Source organism: Malurus melanocephalus, unplaced genomic scaffold (genome assembly GCF_030028575.1).
Source record: "Malurus melanocephalus ecotype Western Australia unplaced genomic scaffold, MMel_1.1 scaffold_383, whole genome shotgun sequence".
NCBI lineage: Eukaryota > Metazoa > Chordata > Aves > Passeriformes > Maluridae > Malurus > Malurus melanocephalus.
The window spans coordinates 111,278-127,565 of record NW_026623615.1 but is presented as its reverse complement, the minus strand read 5'-3'; the positions used below and the strand labels follow the sequence as shown (position 1 = coordinate 127,565).

General features: G+C 37.9%; 1 protein-coding gene across 1 annotated transcript in view; it reads left to right on the top strand.

Moving 5' to 3' along the window:
• TGFBR1 (transforming growth factor beta receptor 1) overlaps positions 1-15,184 on the top strand; it is a 34,012-nt gene extending 18,828 nt beyond the window's left edge. The window contains exons 5-9 of the mRNA XM_057379041.1: positions 1,582-1,749; positions 2,263-2,419; positions 8,457-8,581; positions 9,231-9,361; positions 10,710-15,184. Of these exons, the coding sequence (XP_057235024.1) occupies positions 1,582-1,749; positions 2,263-2,419; positions 8,457-8,581; positions 9,231-9,361; positions 10,710-10,835 (707 nt within the window). The 3' untranslated portion in view covers positions 10,836-15,184. The remainder of the gene's footprint in view (positions 1-1,581; positions 1,750-2,262; positions 2,420-8,456; positions 8,582-9,230; positions 9,362-10,709) is intronic.
• Positions 15,185-16,288: the final 1,104 nt, after the last annotated feature.

The following is a 16,288-nucleotide window of genomic DNA, read 5'->3' as shown; positions in this document are numbered from 1 at the left end:
ATGAACATAGCAAGCCATAGTTCTCTTTCCATTATGGGAATTGTTTGAATATGGTTAGTCTTTTATTTCCTTAATCTGAAGTATTTGGAGGTCTTTTATTTTTTTTTCTTTTCTATTTTATTTTATTTTATTTTTAGATTTTTTTTTAATGGTATCACTGGCTTCCTTAGAAGCATCCAAAAAAAAGGGATGCTTGCAAATTTTCCCAGCTTCACCAAAGTGTTTAGTTGAAGACAAGCACAGGTACTTCTATAGGGTAGTTTCTGTCAACCTATAGCACAGGTGTTTTGTTCTTCTGGCTTTTCTGGCCAAGTGTGATCTTTGGAAACTAAAAATTTTACAGTATGTTTATGATAAGAAGTAACTTCTGAGCTTTCTTCCCTTTTTCATGTTCTTCACATTTAGTTCTTGACTAATCTTTACGGACTATCACATAATAAGACATCTCTTGGACTTGTRCAGAGTGTTTCCACGTGTTCTGAGAGGCGCTATATACTGGATAGGAGTMGAGCTGAAATTTTTCATGGGATAACTAGTCTTCCAGAGAGATGATGGACACTTCTATAAAAGTAGCTAGCTAAAACACTTCTCAAGTCTGCCATAGGAGAGTTGCTTTTATGGTGAAGCAAAATTGGAAAACCTATTTGGTGATAGGATTGTTCTTTTCTGGATATATTGCTACATTTTAGGTAAAAAGTACTTTTGATCCCCTCTTTATTTKAATTCCTTTGGTAGTCTTCTTTGTATGGCTTAAACGTAGAGGTATTTTATGTCCACTACTTTAACAATGTGAACAATTAAGTTCTTAATTATCATTTGTATGCCTTGGGGTGGCTACAAATGTATTATGGCCTGTCTTGTTTGTCAYAGTTCAGTGAAAAGTCATACAGCAAACTTATTTCCTCAGTGTTTTTGTTTTCTTTACCCTTGTGCCTCCTGGAAACCTCAGTTTCAGCCAGCAATTTAGAGATCATCAGAGCTGGAACTTGACTTTGTTTTTGRAGTCATGACTGATTGCTGCTTGTAAGCTTCTACTCCAGGAGGGGAAATCAACCAGTTGCTGGTAACTGTGGAGATTGTCTCCTAGGCTGAAGGCAGATAGGTTACAGGAAGAGTGAAGGATATAGGGAGCAAAGCTTGGAACACTTCTTTTTTTTGAATCATTAGCCTGGACAATATTGTACTACATCGATAGTGACAGGATTAGTTTTGTATCATGTATTCAGCASTGTTCCCTGTCCCCACTTTCCAGCAGCAAAGTTAGGGAAAGGCATGGCCTGGCTAATAACCTGAATATTCACCTCAGAATTATGGTGACATCAGTTTTCTATGGTTTGTCATTTAGTTTAAATGAAACAGTATTCAYAAAACTGTTTAGAAACTCTCCCAAGGTATTCCCAGCCCTTCAAGAGGCTATTAAATATTACAGGGGTAGAAGTAGAAATTTAAGAGTCAAATTTGCTGCAGTTACTTGAAAAACATAATTTGTACTTCATAAGCAATGTATAAAAGTCAAATATCTTGTTTATTTGTCTTTTGCATGTGTATATGTGTGGTATTCATGCCAGGGTTTTTTTGCAGACAATGGTACATGGACTCAGCTGTGGTTGGTGTCAGACTATCATGAGCATGGGTCACTCTTTGATTACCTGAACAGGTATACAGTAACAGTGGAAGGAATGATAAAATTAGCTTTGTCCACTGCCAGTGGTCTTGCTCATCTGCACATGGAAATTGTTGGCACACAAGGTAATCTTACAATTATTCTGCTTGTAATGTGGATAATGCTGGTTGGCTTTTTGTGGTTTTTTTGAATGACACAAAAGTAGCTCATTCTACTATGTAATGATTTTTAAATTAATAGAACTTCTTAATTTGAAGGGCTTTTTGCCTTCCTTTCTCTGGTATTGTGATGTAACAACCCTTCCTACAAAACACCTGTTAAAAGGCACCAAGTAATGGTGCATTTAGCATCATCTTAACTTTGAGCTGAGACAAGGTTCGAGTAGGATGTTTGCACAATAAATACTCACACAAAGAGGAAAAGGAGAAATTGAGTGATGYAATATGGTAAACATGAAAGGCACTTTCTGAACAGCCAGACAACCTAAAATGAATGATTTCAGGAGGTATCCTGGTGCATGTAAAGTGTCAGAACTGGTAAGAATTCTGTAGCTTCAAACAAAATTTTGCACCAGACTTAGAAAAAAAGCAGGTTGATTTCTTTTTTCAGCTATGTTACTTGTATTTTTTCCCTTACAGGCAAACCAGCAATTGCCCACAGAGATTTAAAATCAAAAAACATATTGGTGAAAAAGAATGGAACATGCTGCATTGCAGACCTGGGATTGGCAGTTAGGCACGATTCAGCTACAGACACAATTGACATTGCCCCAAACCACAGAGTGGGAACAAAAAGGTAAAATCATTTATGTGATGTGTCACGCAAATTTTGTAATAAAATACTTTAAAGTTTYTCGTCCCATATAAATTTATGCTGATAGAAATATAAGCAGCAGGAAAATGTAATGGCAGGGCTCTTAGGCACTTTCTTGCTAGTGGGTATTTTAGTTAGACAGTAGGCACTTAAACAGCACATTGAATGTTGGCATGTGTAAAATACTGAAAACTTGTGAAGTATTGTAGGGCACAAGTACGTATTAAAACAATTGAGAGACCTCATGACTGAAATTTTAGAGACTTCAGTGCTCTTTCTTTCTTCTTCTTCCCATGTGTTGCATGGAAATGTTACTTTCAGCCCAGTTGGGAGTGTAAGACAGGATATTAATAGTAAAAGTAAAAAGCTGTGTTTTCCAGTGTGAAGCCTGTGTTGTAGAACATACATGGTGCAGAGTTTTGGACGCAGGTTTTCTTGGAATCRCATTTTTGAGAGAAATACAGGAACTTATAATGGTCATCTTTGTCATCTAATGCATAAATAGAATCTTAAATGGATGAATCAATATAACCTCTTTTAAAAGCTTCTTCTGAATTTGGAAATGCAGGTTTTTCTTGCCCTCAGAAAAATTCAGACCTGTTTAACTTGGCACAAGTGCAATAAAACTTACTGTCAGTAATTTATCATTGATGAACCTTCAGACAATAATAACTGGAAGCTAYAAATAAATTTCTCTTAGTAATCCATGAAGCTATACAACACACAGAAATAGCAGCACTAGCAGTGAACGACAGCAACCATTTTGGATATGGGCAACTTTTTTTCTTCTGATGCCTGTAGGGTTCAGTGCTATGGCAAACTGGAGTTTGGACACTAGACATAGAGAAATGTGTGACAGCCAAGCCCATATGATTTAAGTATTGGAGAAACCTGATGTTGTCCAGTATCCAGGATATATATTTTTCTCTTTTTTACTATCCTTTTAGTAAGCGATACTGGAGGGGAGGGGTTTGATTGGGGTTCTACAGTGAACTAGGATACCCCTTGAGCTGTCTCTTTTTGAAGGAAAAAAAAAAACACTGAACATTTTAAGACTCAGTTAACTAAAGCTTTTAGAATGTGAACTGAAAATATCTTTTACTGACAGTTACTGAAGTTACTTTGTTCTAAATCTTCTGTACTAATCCTTTGCCAATTTTAAAAATATCCCTCAAATGGTCAGATAAGGTTTATTTTCTGAACTACTCCTAGATTATAAGGTACTGGATATTATTCTTTCTCGAAGACTCCAGTAAACAGCAGGCTTACTTTGGAATTTGTTGTTGCAAATTTAGCTGCGCGCAGGGCGCATGCCACGTGTAATTTTTGAATTTTTCACTACACCTACATGCAAAGAAAAACAATGTACAAATCAGTTACTTTGTTTAGTCTAGTTGTTGGAGAAAGCATCCTTTTAGCTGTGTTTGTAGATCCCACTTACCAGATCTTTTCTTGCATAGGCGTTATCGAATTGCTTGTTCATCTGCCTTATGGCTCTTCACAAGGGTAAAGCTGTAGCAACTCTTGCTTGCTGCAGTGGGCAGAAGGAGACCTAAATCTGTTTCCCATTTTAACGACATTACTCATTAGTCATTTCTACCTCTCTGAATATTGCTCATTCTTGTAAAAGGCTTAGTCCCTTCTTCTCCCTCCTGTGCATTCTTAGGTAAGTAACTGCACCTCTGATTTATTTTTCATAGTACAGTTCAAGTCCTACCWGTTCAATGACAGTTCTAACTTCCATTGATTGCCACTGCTGGTACCTCTTCTGCACACAGAAGCTCTGTGTGCAAGTTCAGGGAGATTTGATGAAGTCCGTATTTTTCTAATGATAGTTGTAAAAATGTATGCCTAGGGAGCAAGCGAACTTACTCTTGAGTGAGTGATCAAGGTGTTGAGTCAAACTGATGATCCCTCTTTCTGAATGAATTTTCTGACTTTATTTCTTTTCTGTTCAGAGGCTTAGCTTTACCAGTGGGTGTGAACTGTGTGCTTTCACAGCTCAGCCTGGAACATAAAGCAGGGAATGTGAGCTTTAAACTGAGAAGGAAATAGAATCCCTCTCTCACTCCCTGAGGCAAGTAAAAAAACCCTCATTCTCTTTCTATTCTTTTTTTTTTTTTTTTTTTTAAGAAGTGTGCCCAGCTGTTTCTTTTGATAGTTACAAATAGACTTTGCTTTAAAAGAAGTTTGGCAGCAAATTTTTACCATGGGTACTTCTCTGAAGTTTACCTAAACAAAGTATGGGCAGAATTCTACCTTGTGCAGTATAGACCTGATAAAGGGAGATACCAYACAACATGTTGTGTATGGATCTGTTTGATGACATCAAGCTCCCTATATGCTGTACAAGAGTACCGCTGAGTAATACTGAGCTTTTGGACTAAAAGAGATGGGAGAAAGAGGTCAGTAGGTACCCAAAGTTTGGCGAGACYATGCTCAGCATACTTTATACACTTTGTAGATTTATTCTTTCATTCTTGCATCATAGTGGGCTACAGACCTTGTTCAGAAGGTCAAAGTTACTTTATCAGAGTTGCTCTCTCCAGAACCTAAGATACTGTTTCTGCGGAGCGATGCATTTCCAACACATAACCTGACAAGGAGATGCCTGCCTGGCTCCCTTTTGTCTGACAGCTGTGAAATGGCTGATCTGCTGATGTCACTACACCACCTCCTTGCCTTTCACTTCTCTTGTTCCAACAATAATCTCTCAGGCTTTTTGAGCAGTCACCATTCTGTCATGGAAACCAAAGCCAATCTAAATGCTTTGATTAAAGATCATGGTAAGTGGTCAATTTGCCAATAAATTCAATGGTWTTCACATTGCAGGAGGGTGGGATTTTTTTGCCACATTCAGGCCTCTYTGGTCTGTCTTGTTAAAACCCTTGTTCTTTGGATGACTCACAGAAACTGAGAATCTGCTTAAGTGTTTCTGGCTGACATCTTRTACCATGGTTGGGGTTTTTGGTTTGTTGCTTTTTCAGGTCCATCACTCTTTTCATTCCCATGTCATCTTAAGATAGGTCAWATATTCTTTCTGCTAGGCTCCGAGATAATCCTGTACAGTGTCAARCACATGAAATAGCATAAGAGTATCCAATAACACAATAACACAAAATCCTTGGAGAATATTAAAACATTCACCACAATCTTGCATTCTTGATTAGAACATTTTTGTATGGGTGGATTAGAATAATTTGAGCCTTGTCCATGTCAAAGATTGTGACAATATTTATACTCCACTTCCATTCAATAAATACAGTCAAAGTAAACCTTACATTAAATTTCAGACAATTGTTCTCTGCTTGTTCTGTGTTTATTACTTATGAGGAATTTGTATGCCTTAGAAGACCTCCCAGGTCAGAGAAGTTGTTGAAGTTCTGGGTAGCGGAGAACAAATGCAGCTATTGGTTGCATTTTTCACTTATCTTGATAGCCCTTCCTTCCATGTATCTATGCAATTTCTGTAAGACACGTTATTGCTGAGGGAGTTCTGAAAGATGTGATAGTCCTGAAATTTCTTTTTAGTCTTGTATTCTGCCTACCATCCCTGGTACTGAAAAAGAAAATTCTACTATGGTATTGATTAAATGAAACTGTGCYTGGGTTTCTGTGGCTGTTCCAGAGGTAGAGCTATTGCCTGGCATTGTGTTCCACTCCAGTAATCTGCACATGTTGTTTTTTTACCAGGCAACACAGCTCTCCAAAGCCCTGGTGGCACTGTTGGCCTGTTTCATTGATGTGTCAGCTTGAGACTGCTGGGGTGGTGATGTGGAGAAACACATTGAACTCTGCTATATATCACATACTRGATTTGGCTGCCAGAACCCTGCCAGCATGAGAGAGCAATGCTACAGCTGATGTTGACTTGATGCAGCAAATACTATTCATTCTTTCCAGCAGCCAGTGGGGATGCTGCTGTCAGTAGTTCTTGCTGTAAGGTCCACACTGACTTCCCACATCAGACTTGGTTAACTAAGATAACAACCACTTGGACACATTAGTTTTCAGGCCTCTTCCTCAGGGGAAAATTTCTTACAGCTTTTTTCTTGCTGCAGGAAATGGAGGTAAACCAAGTTCTTGAGCACAGTTGCAAATTTGTATCCCAAACAGGATTTACTACCAGAAAAAAAAATGCTTGGCATGGTTTAGAGTGGGGCTTGCAGGTATGATGAAGAATCAGGTACTGCAATGGTGGTGAGCCTTTGTTCTCAAGAAATTTTTAACAGTGCTGGTTTCTTAACCAGCACTTCACATCTTTGTTTCCACCAGGCTTGTCAGGGGATGTTTTAAGTGGCTGCTGTAATTTGTCAGATTGCAGGAGCTGGGCATTCCTCCTGTCTGACCTCTGGAGCCCGTGGTGTGTCCCAGAGGTCTGGGACTCTGTTCATGGAAGCCCATGGAGYGACTGCTGCTTTCTTGCTTGGAATCCAACCAGTCATACACAGACATATACAGTGATGACAGGGCTGATTATACAGATTGCTATGCACCATGTGCTGTCTTCAACACCCACATAAAACACTGTCAGAACTTGTATAAAACATAAGTATAGACAGCCAAGTCTCCCTCCTTCTCTTCAGCTGATAAGGACTGAACTTTGTTAGTGGAAGTACCTACTCCATTCTACAGCCTCACAACTCCATGCATATTTATGAATCCCTCAGTCATCCATCCAAGGCTTGCTGTGTCTGATGCCCTTTCCTGTACTCCATGGATCTCCTACTCCCCGCTGGGTTAATGCACAGCAGCAAACAGATGRTTTACTTGTATGCACACCTTCATGGTTGGATTCCCTCAATTACCAGCATGGGCCCTTGCCCTGCAAACATCCCTGCCTGGTCTGCCTGCTTGCTGGCTAGACCAGCTTGAAGGTTGCTAGTGAAGTGCAGCTCTGCACACTGGCCATGTAGGGTTGGGGATTTGCAAACCTTCTAGCCCACYCCAGCAGCTGGCGCCTAGGTACATAGATGTTACAGCCTTTGCTTCCTGTTCCACTTGCTAGYGCTGAGAGACCTTTACACTGTTTTTCTCATCCCATTCTCCCCTGTAGCTGGCCTATGGAAGCTGTGACTATGAAACTTGTGATCTACAGTCTCATTTCAGTAGCTGAAGCAGACACTTATTTGCTTCATTTGGTGGTGCTAGGCTTTCCTTCAACTCTTGTCAGACTACAGTTGCTGGCCCAAAATTCATTCACACTGGTWCCCCCACACCAGCTTCAGATATGTGCTCTTACCACCTCCAGACATGTGATCCTAGGATCTGTAGTTCCCTTTCCAGCTACTGATGTTGAGACCCTTCTTGTTTCAGCTCCCTCCTTTGTCCCGCTTCAGTTGTGAGACCTGAATGGGCTCGTGCCTGCCTCCAGTTGCTGACATACACCTCTTAGAGAAYATGTGCACATGGGGTTGGGAGTGAGACTGCACAGAATAATTAGGATTTAATAAAATAGGGTACACTGATGAGCATGTGCAGACTGACAACCTCTTGTACAACTGGCCCCTTTGCAACCCTTTTCTATCTGTTGCCCCACTTCTGTTCCCTTTCTCCTAAACATTCCTTGATAGTCATTACATAGTTCCATGGGCCTCCCTTGAATATCCTCAGTCCTCATGTTCTTCTTGTTTTCCATTTATGAGCAGTCCCAGTGTCCAGACTGCACCTCTCGAGAGTTATGCTTCGAGTTTCTCAATAGCCTGTCAATTAGCAACTGGAGACTTTTGGTCTTTGTTGTTGTCTCAGTTGTCCCTTGTCTATCACGTTTATGGGTCTACTTGTTTATCGCTTCACATTTTACTTATTTCCCCTTCTTCTTTGTTGTTCATCTCAGTTTAATTATCCCTTTATATTGAAACGTCTCTGACTGGATAACCTTAATGAAGCTGATTTTTCTTTATCTCTTTTTCCACAACAATATATTATTTTGCATTTGAGCTGATCAGTAGTGCTGAACTTTTTCTACTCTTAAGTGTTTATGAAATAAAATCTTTTTTTTTCTCTTATTTGCAAACAGGTACATGGCTCCTGAAGTTCTAGATGATTCCATAAATATGAAACATTTTGAATCATTCAAACGAGCAGACATCTATGCAATGGGATTAGTATTTTGGGAAATAGCTCGGCGGTGTTCAATTGGTGGTACGTGGCAATCTTTACAAAATGGGGCATATTAAGGAATTTGGATAAGTAACTTATCCAGACTTATTCAGGTTCTGGAAACAGTTTGCTCAAAAAGCAGTACAAAGTAATTGCCAGTGTATCGCAAGCTTTCTAATTAATCCTGTAAATGATAAATTTAACTGGCCTATTCAACAGCTTTCTAAGTTGATGACCCATACCTGTTGAAGAAAATAGAAAATATTCTTGTCTATGTTATTTTTTTTCTAAACATTCAGTAGAGGGGAGAAAAGGGTAAAGCTAAGTGTTGTGAGCAAGGAGCAAATGCCATGAGACCTAGCTAGTAATATGTTCAGATAACACCTATACCTTATTTAAAATTAAGCATGCTTTTATAAATCATGTGCTCTGAAGAAGCATGTCTTTCRTATAGCATATGAAAGATTGTATGTCCTTTATATCTCTTTATAAAATTTATAAATTTTAAATTATTCAAGGATAGTGTAAACACTCCTAAGGTATGGTTAAGGGGTTTTGTTATTTATTTGTGATGTAATTTTTTAAAAACAATAAACAGAAACTAGTAGGATACTGATAAGGAGCACAGTAAAAACTGAAGAATATGTAATCTARTATTAGCTAAAATAAAGCTATTTTCAACCTATTACAGGAATCCATGAAGATTACCAGTTGCCATACTATGACCTYGTTCCTTCAGATCCTTCTGTTGAAGAAATGAGGAAAGTTGTGTGTGAACAGAAGTTAAGGCCCAATATTCCAAACAGATGGCAGAGCTGTGAGGTATTAASTAACCTTGCTAAAGCTTCTTTAGTGGACACTAGAGCTTTTAGGGATTTCAGTGGCTTAAAAATCATGCTTGCTGTTGAAAGGAGAAGAGCTGCTTCTAGGAGAACTTAATTAATTTCATTCTAATCATTATGGCTTTATTAAAAGCATTGTTCCTTGATTATACATTAGTATTTAAATGTAATTTCATAAAAATGGCTAACTCTGGATGGAGGATTCTAAGATTGCTTCCTGTGATGTGCAGGTGATGGTGGTATAAATTAGAGCTAGTCTGAATTATTTTATACAGGAAGTATTATTGCAAGTAAATTGTGCTGTGTTGGCTGGGATTGAGTCAATGTCCTTCACAGTAGGCTGTAGGAAGCTGTGTTTTGGATTTGTGACCAAAACAGTCTGATAGCACACAGATGGTTTAGCTATTGCTTGCACAGCTTCAAAGCATTCTCCGTTTCTCGTGTAGTCTGGGGGTGGACAAGAGCATGAGAGGAAGCAAAGCTGGGACAGTTGACCCAAAGTGGTCAGAGGGAATATTCCATAGTATTGCTCTGGGAGSCCAGTGAGGGCTAGAACCAGTGCATTCTAACTCACAGGCTCCAGGGCAACAGCTGCAATGGGCTACAGCAGCAGTGAGGCCCTGGTGAGAATGAGGTACTTTGGATAGAGGAGGGARCCTGGGTTGTGGCATGTGTGACATGAATGCACATGCTGGGTAAGGGCTGGGATAAGGGTTGGGCAAGAGAGCGCAGGAAGGAAAGTGATGAATGCACCAGCAAACTGTAGAGTCATTTTAATCCTGGTAAATTCCTGTCTTAATTTTGGAATGTAGAACTGTTACTTTACTTCATCTTCAGTTCTTGTTATTTGTTTTGTAACAAATAACACACAGAAGCACTCAGATTTCAAAGAATGGCTGCTTGATGGATAAAAATACTCCAAAGTTTTTAGAATCCTTACAGAGCTTCAGTGTGAGGAAGGAAGCTCATAAACTTTAAATGCTATGCATTGAACTAACTCCTTAACTGGAGATACAATAAAAAAGAGTGTATTCTTGTTTGATATGAAAATTTAGAAAACAGTTCTGAACAAGCTACTGATTTTTCATTAAAATATGTTTTTCATGGGCCAAAAGTCTACTGAAAAATACCGGGTTTGCTCTACAGTATTTAAAGAGTTTTACTTTTCTGTAAATAAAGAACTTAATTCTTTTTTAAACAGCACATTCTCCCRTGTAGCTGTAGTGCTAGAAGGGCTTAGAAATGCCTGAAGAGGCTGAGGCAAAGCAGCATTTACATGGGCTAGAGTGGAACAGCAGTSCATACAATGACTTGTGTTTCCTTTGCAGGCATTACGAGTGATGGCAAAGATTATGCGGGAATGCTGGTATGCCAATGGAGCCGCTCGGCTGACAGCTTTGCGCATTAAGAAAACATTATCACAACTTAGTCAACAGGAGGGGATAAAGATGTAATCCTGGATTTGCTACCCAAGAACACTGTAAAAATCCCTATCTGCACCAGAGTGGCGTGTTAAGAAGGTTAATTGTTCTACCTCACTGGGGGAACAGAAGGATATTGCTGCCTTTTAGTACTTCATAGGAACATCACTTATTAGGATTTTTGTGGATGTGCTAAACAGTTGTGTTGGGTCTTTCTGTGCACTATGAATCTCTTTCCCAGGTTACTTAMAAAACATCATGTAGTCTACTTTCATTAATCTATAATTTTTTATTTGGGAAGTTGATAGGTGGTCTTTGCTAGTTAACTGTGCTAAAAGTAGGACGTCACTTCTAAAATGAAACTGGTTCACTATATTGTTCTACAGTGCATTGATGGCTCTTAAAGCAACTTTATTCCTGCCTGGTACATTGACTATTCTGAACCACTGTCTCAATTCCTTGTTTCAGATTGTGAATGTACTGTTGGAGTATACCTTGCTAGCTGTTACGGTAGTCTATCTTTTGGACTCTTACCTTGACTTACAAATTGACCTCATTCAGTTGTGGGAACATARCATATGCAACTCTACTTTTTAAATGATTACCAGGTTTTTTCCACTTTTTTAGAACATTGCATTGCCTTCAAAATAGATTGTATTACACCAGTAAGTGCCACTTTGAGTCTTTTAATGCAAAATAGTAGGGACGTACAAAGCCAATGGTACTTTTGGTTTCAAAAATATGAGTTAAAAAATGTTCCTTTGCCTAGCTAAGATCTATCTCTCACTTGTTGCAACAGTGAGTACATAATCCATAGAATATCTTCAGTTTTACCAAAATCTGACTCTTGAAACTACTGTAGGAGTTTTAAATAGTGTAAGCTAGTAAATTCACTGTCATATTTTGTAATTGTCAAGTTATGAGTCATAATTATGTAGAAGTTTGGGTTTTTTATCACGTGGTACTTCTAAAATGCTTGAAGTACCTATCTACTTCAGAAAAGCAGCAAGAAGAGTAAAATATTAAAGGAGATTTTGCTTCATTAAATCAAATACAATAAGCATATTTTCTGTGCAGTTCTGCCGAATCTTAAGGCTCAAAGAACAATATTTGCAATTAAACAAGGATTAAGTGCACCTGTAATTAGAGAAAAGTTATCTGGGCTTTTGTACCAGAAAGTTCAAAGCTGCTTATAAATTTTATGTGCATGTATGTTGTGTGTGCCTCATACACAAAGTGGTGAGCTAGAGAAGGTGGTGAGCTGCAGGTCTTTAGATACAGGTATCAGGGGATTCCAGCAATCCTCTTTATAGGTAGAAGAACAAAACTTATGGTGGCTTGTGTTGCCATAAGARCACCGAAGAATATGCATGGCTTTAGTCAAGATTTCCCGGAGTTTTTAAGGGTGTCGTAAGATTTTCACAAACTTGTATAGAAATCAAATTGTTTTCTGCCCAAATGTACAACCAAAAATTGCTGTTACTGGTGTATTTTTAATTGCAATTTTAGGAAGAGTCTGGCTGACCTTTGGTTTCATTAATGTCCAAAACACTCAGTAGTATTTCAGTATGTAAATATGCCTGGTAATTAATATGGTGCCTAACCTGCCATTCTCCTGAACACATCAATACCTATCCCATTATGCAATACACATGGCAGCCTTTAACTTAGCTTCCTTTTCATCCCTCATCATAGAGCCCACTGAGAGTTTGTCACCAAGCTGGTGACAGTGGCAGGATGGTTGCTGGCAGCAGCATAGTCAAGGTTCTGTTCCATGGTCTGTGATATGTGGCAGCTAAAGCAGGAAGAGGAATGGGGCCCAGGGAGAGAAGGCTACATAGGTGACACAAGCCTTACCCAAGATAAGCCTTAACACTTAACTTTCATTTATTTCTGTATTCTTACTGCTTGCTTGGAGATAGGTTTAAATTATGTCAGAATTACAGACCTTTGGAGGTCAAAATGCAAATAATGAAATGCTCTTTTCCACAAAAAAAAAAAAAATGGATGAGTTTATTCATACCAGAAGACAGTATTCAGGAGAAAAGGGGAAAATAGGAGAAGTTTTTAGAAAACAATTAGGCTTTAAAGGCTTTAACATACATGCAGCTGTCACAGTTGTGTTTGGCATTATCTGACAAGTCAGGCTGATATGCTTCAGGCCTCCATCAATCAAAGTTGGATTAAAAATTACCTACTTTAGTAGGTAAAAATACCTACTAAAATGTAGGTGTTTTAAATAAACTATGYCTTTATGCACACTGACAGTTGTGCACCACAGAGTTTTTCAATAATGACTGTTCAAAAAAAAAAAAAGATTGAGTATAACATAACTCTCAAGCTTATCTACTTGGCAGCCTCTCTAGCAAGTTTGTGTATGTGTACAGATACTTAACAGGTCATCATGAAAATAGGTCAGGATCTCTATCYTTATTTCAAAGGCTTCGTATTTAGCAATTTGTTAACTTTTTTGTTTTGTAACTTTACAAACATTTTTTCATATTTTTGTATGTTGTTGAGTCCTTACCATTGATAGAAATGGTAACAGCTCATACTTCAGAAACATCAGGCAACTGGCGTGCTGCAGCTTTCTATAGTAATTTTGATGGTAACAGGAGAGCTTCCAGTGTAATTCATCAAATAATTTTAGTGGCTTTTTTAGCACCCATGAAACCTTGTAAGCATAACATTTTATTTCCTAAAATATAAAGAACAGTTCTGTTTCATTGTAAAGAGGATGTACAACAGCTGAACAGCATCCTGGCTCACAGATGACTTTGTAACAATATTATTGTGTGTTATATTGTCTCAACCACCTGCAAATCTTCATTCTCCTGAATTGCTAKCAACTATTCTTACTTTGTTCTAATTTTAGCTTTGTAAGAGAAGCTTGCAAAACCAAAGCACAGAAGGATGCTTGACACAGTATATGACATTAGGGACATTATTTTAAAACAACCTTGTCATTCATTTTGGGCTGCAGAGCAGGAAAATTCTAAATAGAGCTATATGTATCCTCAGTTCTGACACTACAACTTCAAGCTTTGTTCTTCTTTTCCATTATATGAACCGAACACCTTTTACAAAGGCTGTGTCTGTATATATTATGTAACTTTAAATGTTATCTGTGTAAGATCCTATCTTATATATATGGACACAGGTACACATAAATATTTTTTAAATTAAGATTGTAATATCACCAGATCTGCTCTTGGAAATCCAGGGGGACCAAAATATTTTAGCATTCAAAATATTAATTTTGTATCATTTCAAGTATATACCAAAACAGTTTCTGATTAATACTGATGCAAATGTTTCTTGTAAATATTACATACGTTATACATTCACTTAAGCTTTGTGGATTTAATCAACTTTACATTTTAGTAGCATTGAAGCCTCAGTTTGGTTTCCAGACTTGTGACCAGGTGGATATGGACATGGAGAACAWGGATCATTGGAAATGGTCTGATGCTGAAAAGCCTGAAATGTCATTTTTTAAATGCTGGAATTCTTCAGGGACCTTCCAACCTTAAAAGCTGGAATTCTGGGATGTTTCTCAAGCAGACTTTCCAAGTATGACACACTGTCACCCTCCAATGGTTCTGCTTGTAATCCTAAGAAAGACTTTGTATATAGGTAAAGACATTGGGAATGACTGTATGGGGACATGAAGGTGTCAAATGAAGTAAGAGGCTATTTTATTTTTTTTCAGTAATGGCTCTGAGTGTGATTGCCATGAAATTCACCTTTTAGTTAGCTTCTTGTTTATATTGTGCCATTTAAATGATTGCAAGGTGTTAATCATTTTGTGTTTAAAAAAACAAACAAAAAAACCCTTCACCATATCAGTTGCTTTAAACTCAAATTACCTCTTAAAAGACCAAGGTACATTTACCTCATGTGTATATAATGTTTAATATTTTTCAGAATGTTCTCCAGGTTTGCAGTTACATGTTTCTAGAAATATGGGTATTACTAAATTTACAACTTCAGTGGTACTAAGTGTATTATCTGGTGCCCCAAAACAMTTTAATTTTCTGTATTTTATTGTATTAGCAAGTTTGCTGCTTTGTCACTGTAGCACCTGCCCTTACATAGCTGTGTGGATACTGCCTTGTAAATTTTACTTTTTGGATGATTTGAGGATCCTGTACAGATGAGTGTCACTTTTTTAAACCTTACCAAATTGTGCATTTCCCTTACATTTCTGAAAATATGTATTGTATTTGTAGAGTATACATTTCAATGGATTGTAAATAGAACAGTAGAAGAGTGGATGCTTATGTTAAGTGCTAACACTACAGTAGAGAGATTAAAGCAGTGAAAATAAATAATTTTTTCAAAATGGATGAGTTGTCTTTCAGAACAAGAAGTTACAAGTAGATATGGGTTTGTGTGTGATGTTCTTACCTGCTAAAACATGGATTTACTGTGAATTCCTTTCCTCAGAAGAAATTTATTCTAGTACAAAAATGCTAAAAGGATTTGCTACTGCCAAGACAATCCATCTCATCTGTGCTATGCATATAATGATAAAGTGCCTGCTCTTCCTTGTCTCCTACAGCAATGCTGGAATAAGAACCTTGCTGGTATCTCTCATCTCCTGAACAAAATAAGTAATGACAAATTGTTCCCCCTCAATTGCTAACAATTTTTCTAGTTCTTCTAATTTCTAATTATTATTTCTCTCTGMGTAGAAATAACAGAGCTGCTGAGGATTTTAGACTACTTAAGCAGCTCTGCACCTCAGTGCATCCCAGAACAGCAAGTAAAATCAGCTTATGTTGAAGTGGATTTTTTCTGTGCAAAACTCTGTTTCAGGCTGGTGTTATATTTCTGAAGGAAAGTGGAAACTTAGATGCAACAAAAATGCATGAGGACTTCTTGCCCTCMTGTAAGTTTAGGTTCATCCTGTAGTTTTGGCTCAGACAGAATTACCAAAAATTACTTCTTCCACCAAATTTTCTCCACAATGGGATGCCATAAGGTGTCCAGAGAAAGCCCATAGCTGTGTCAAAATACTGCATTCCTTTCAAAAGCTTTTACAGGAGCTATAATTGTTTGGATGACAACATATCCCTCTGCCATGAGTGGCTAAAGCAAGGCCTTTGCTACCACTGCAATCAAACAAAACTTGGTAAAATCCTGAATCCCTCTGCTGCATTTATTAGTAGAGGAAATGTGAGGCCTGGAAATAGCATAGCAGTGTTGCTGTCTACCAAACTTAGTTTTCATTAAGTAGTTTTCTCTGTTTCATGCTTTGAGAGCCTTAGCTTAACAACTGAAAATTCATAAACAGCAAACAATTACCACAAGTAACCTAAATTTGAGGATGTTTTAGGATCATTTTAGAGACGCTGAATTCAGTAGGTCTGCATGCTGGTTTGGATTGCAAGTCAGCATAAAGGATCACAGATTTTCTGCTGGCTGTTTTGCCCAGTATAATTTTTTTTTAATTTTTTTAAGTGTGGGACTGTTGAAAGGGG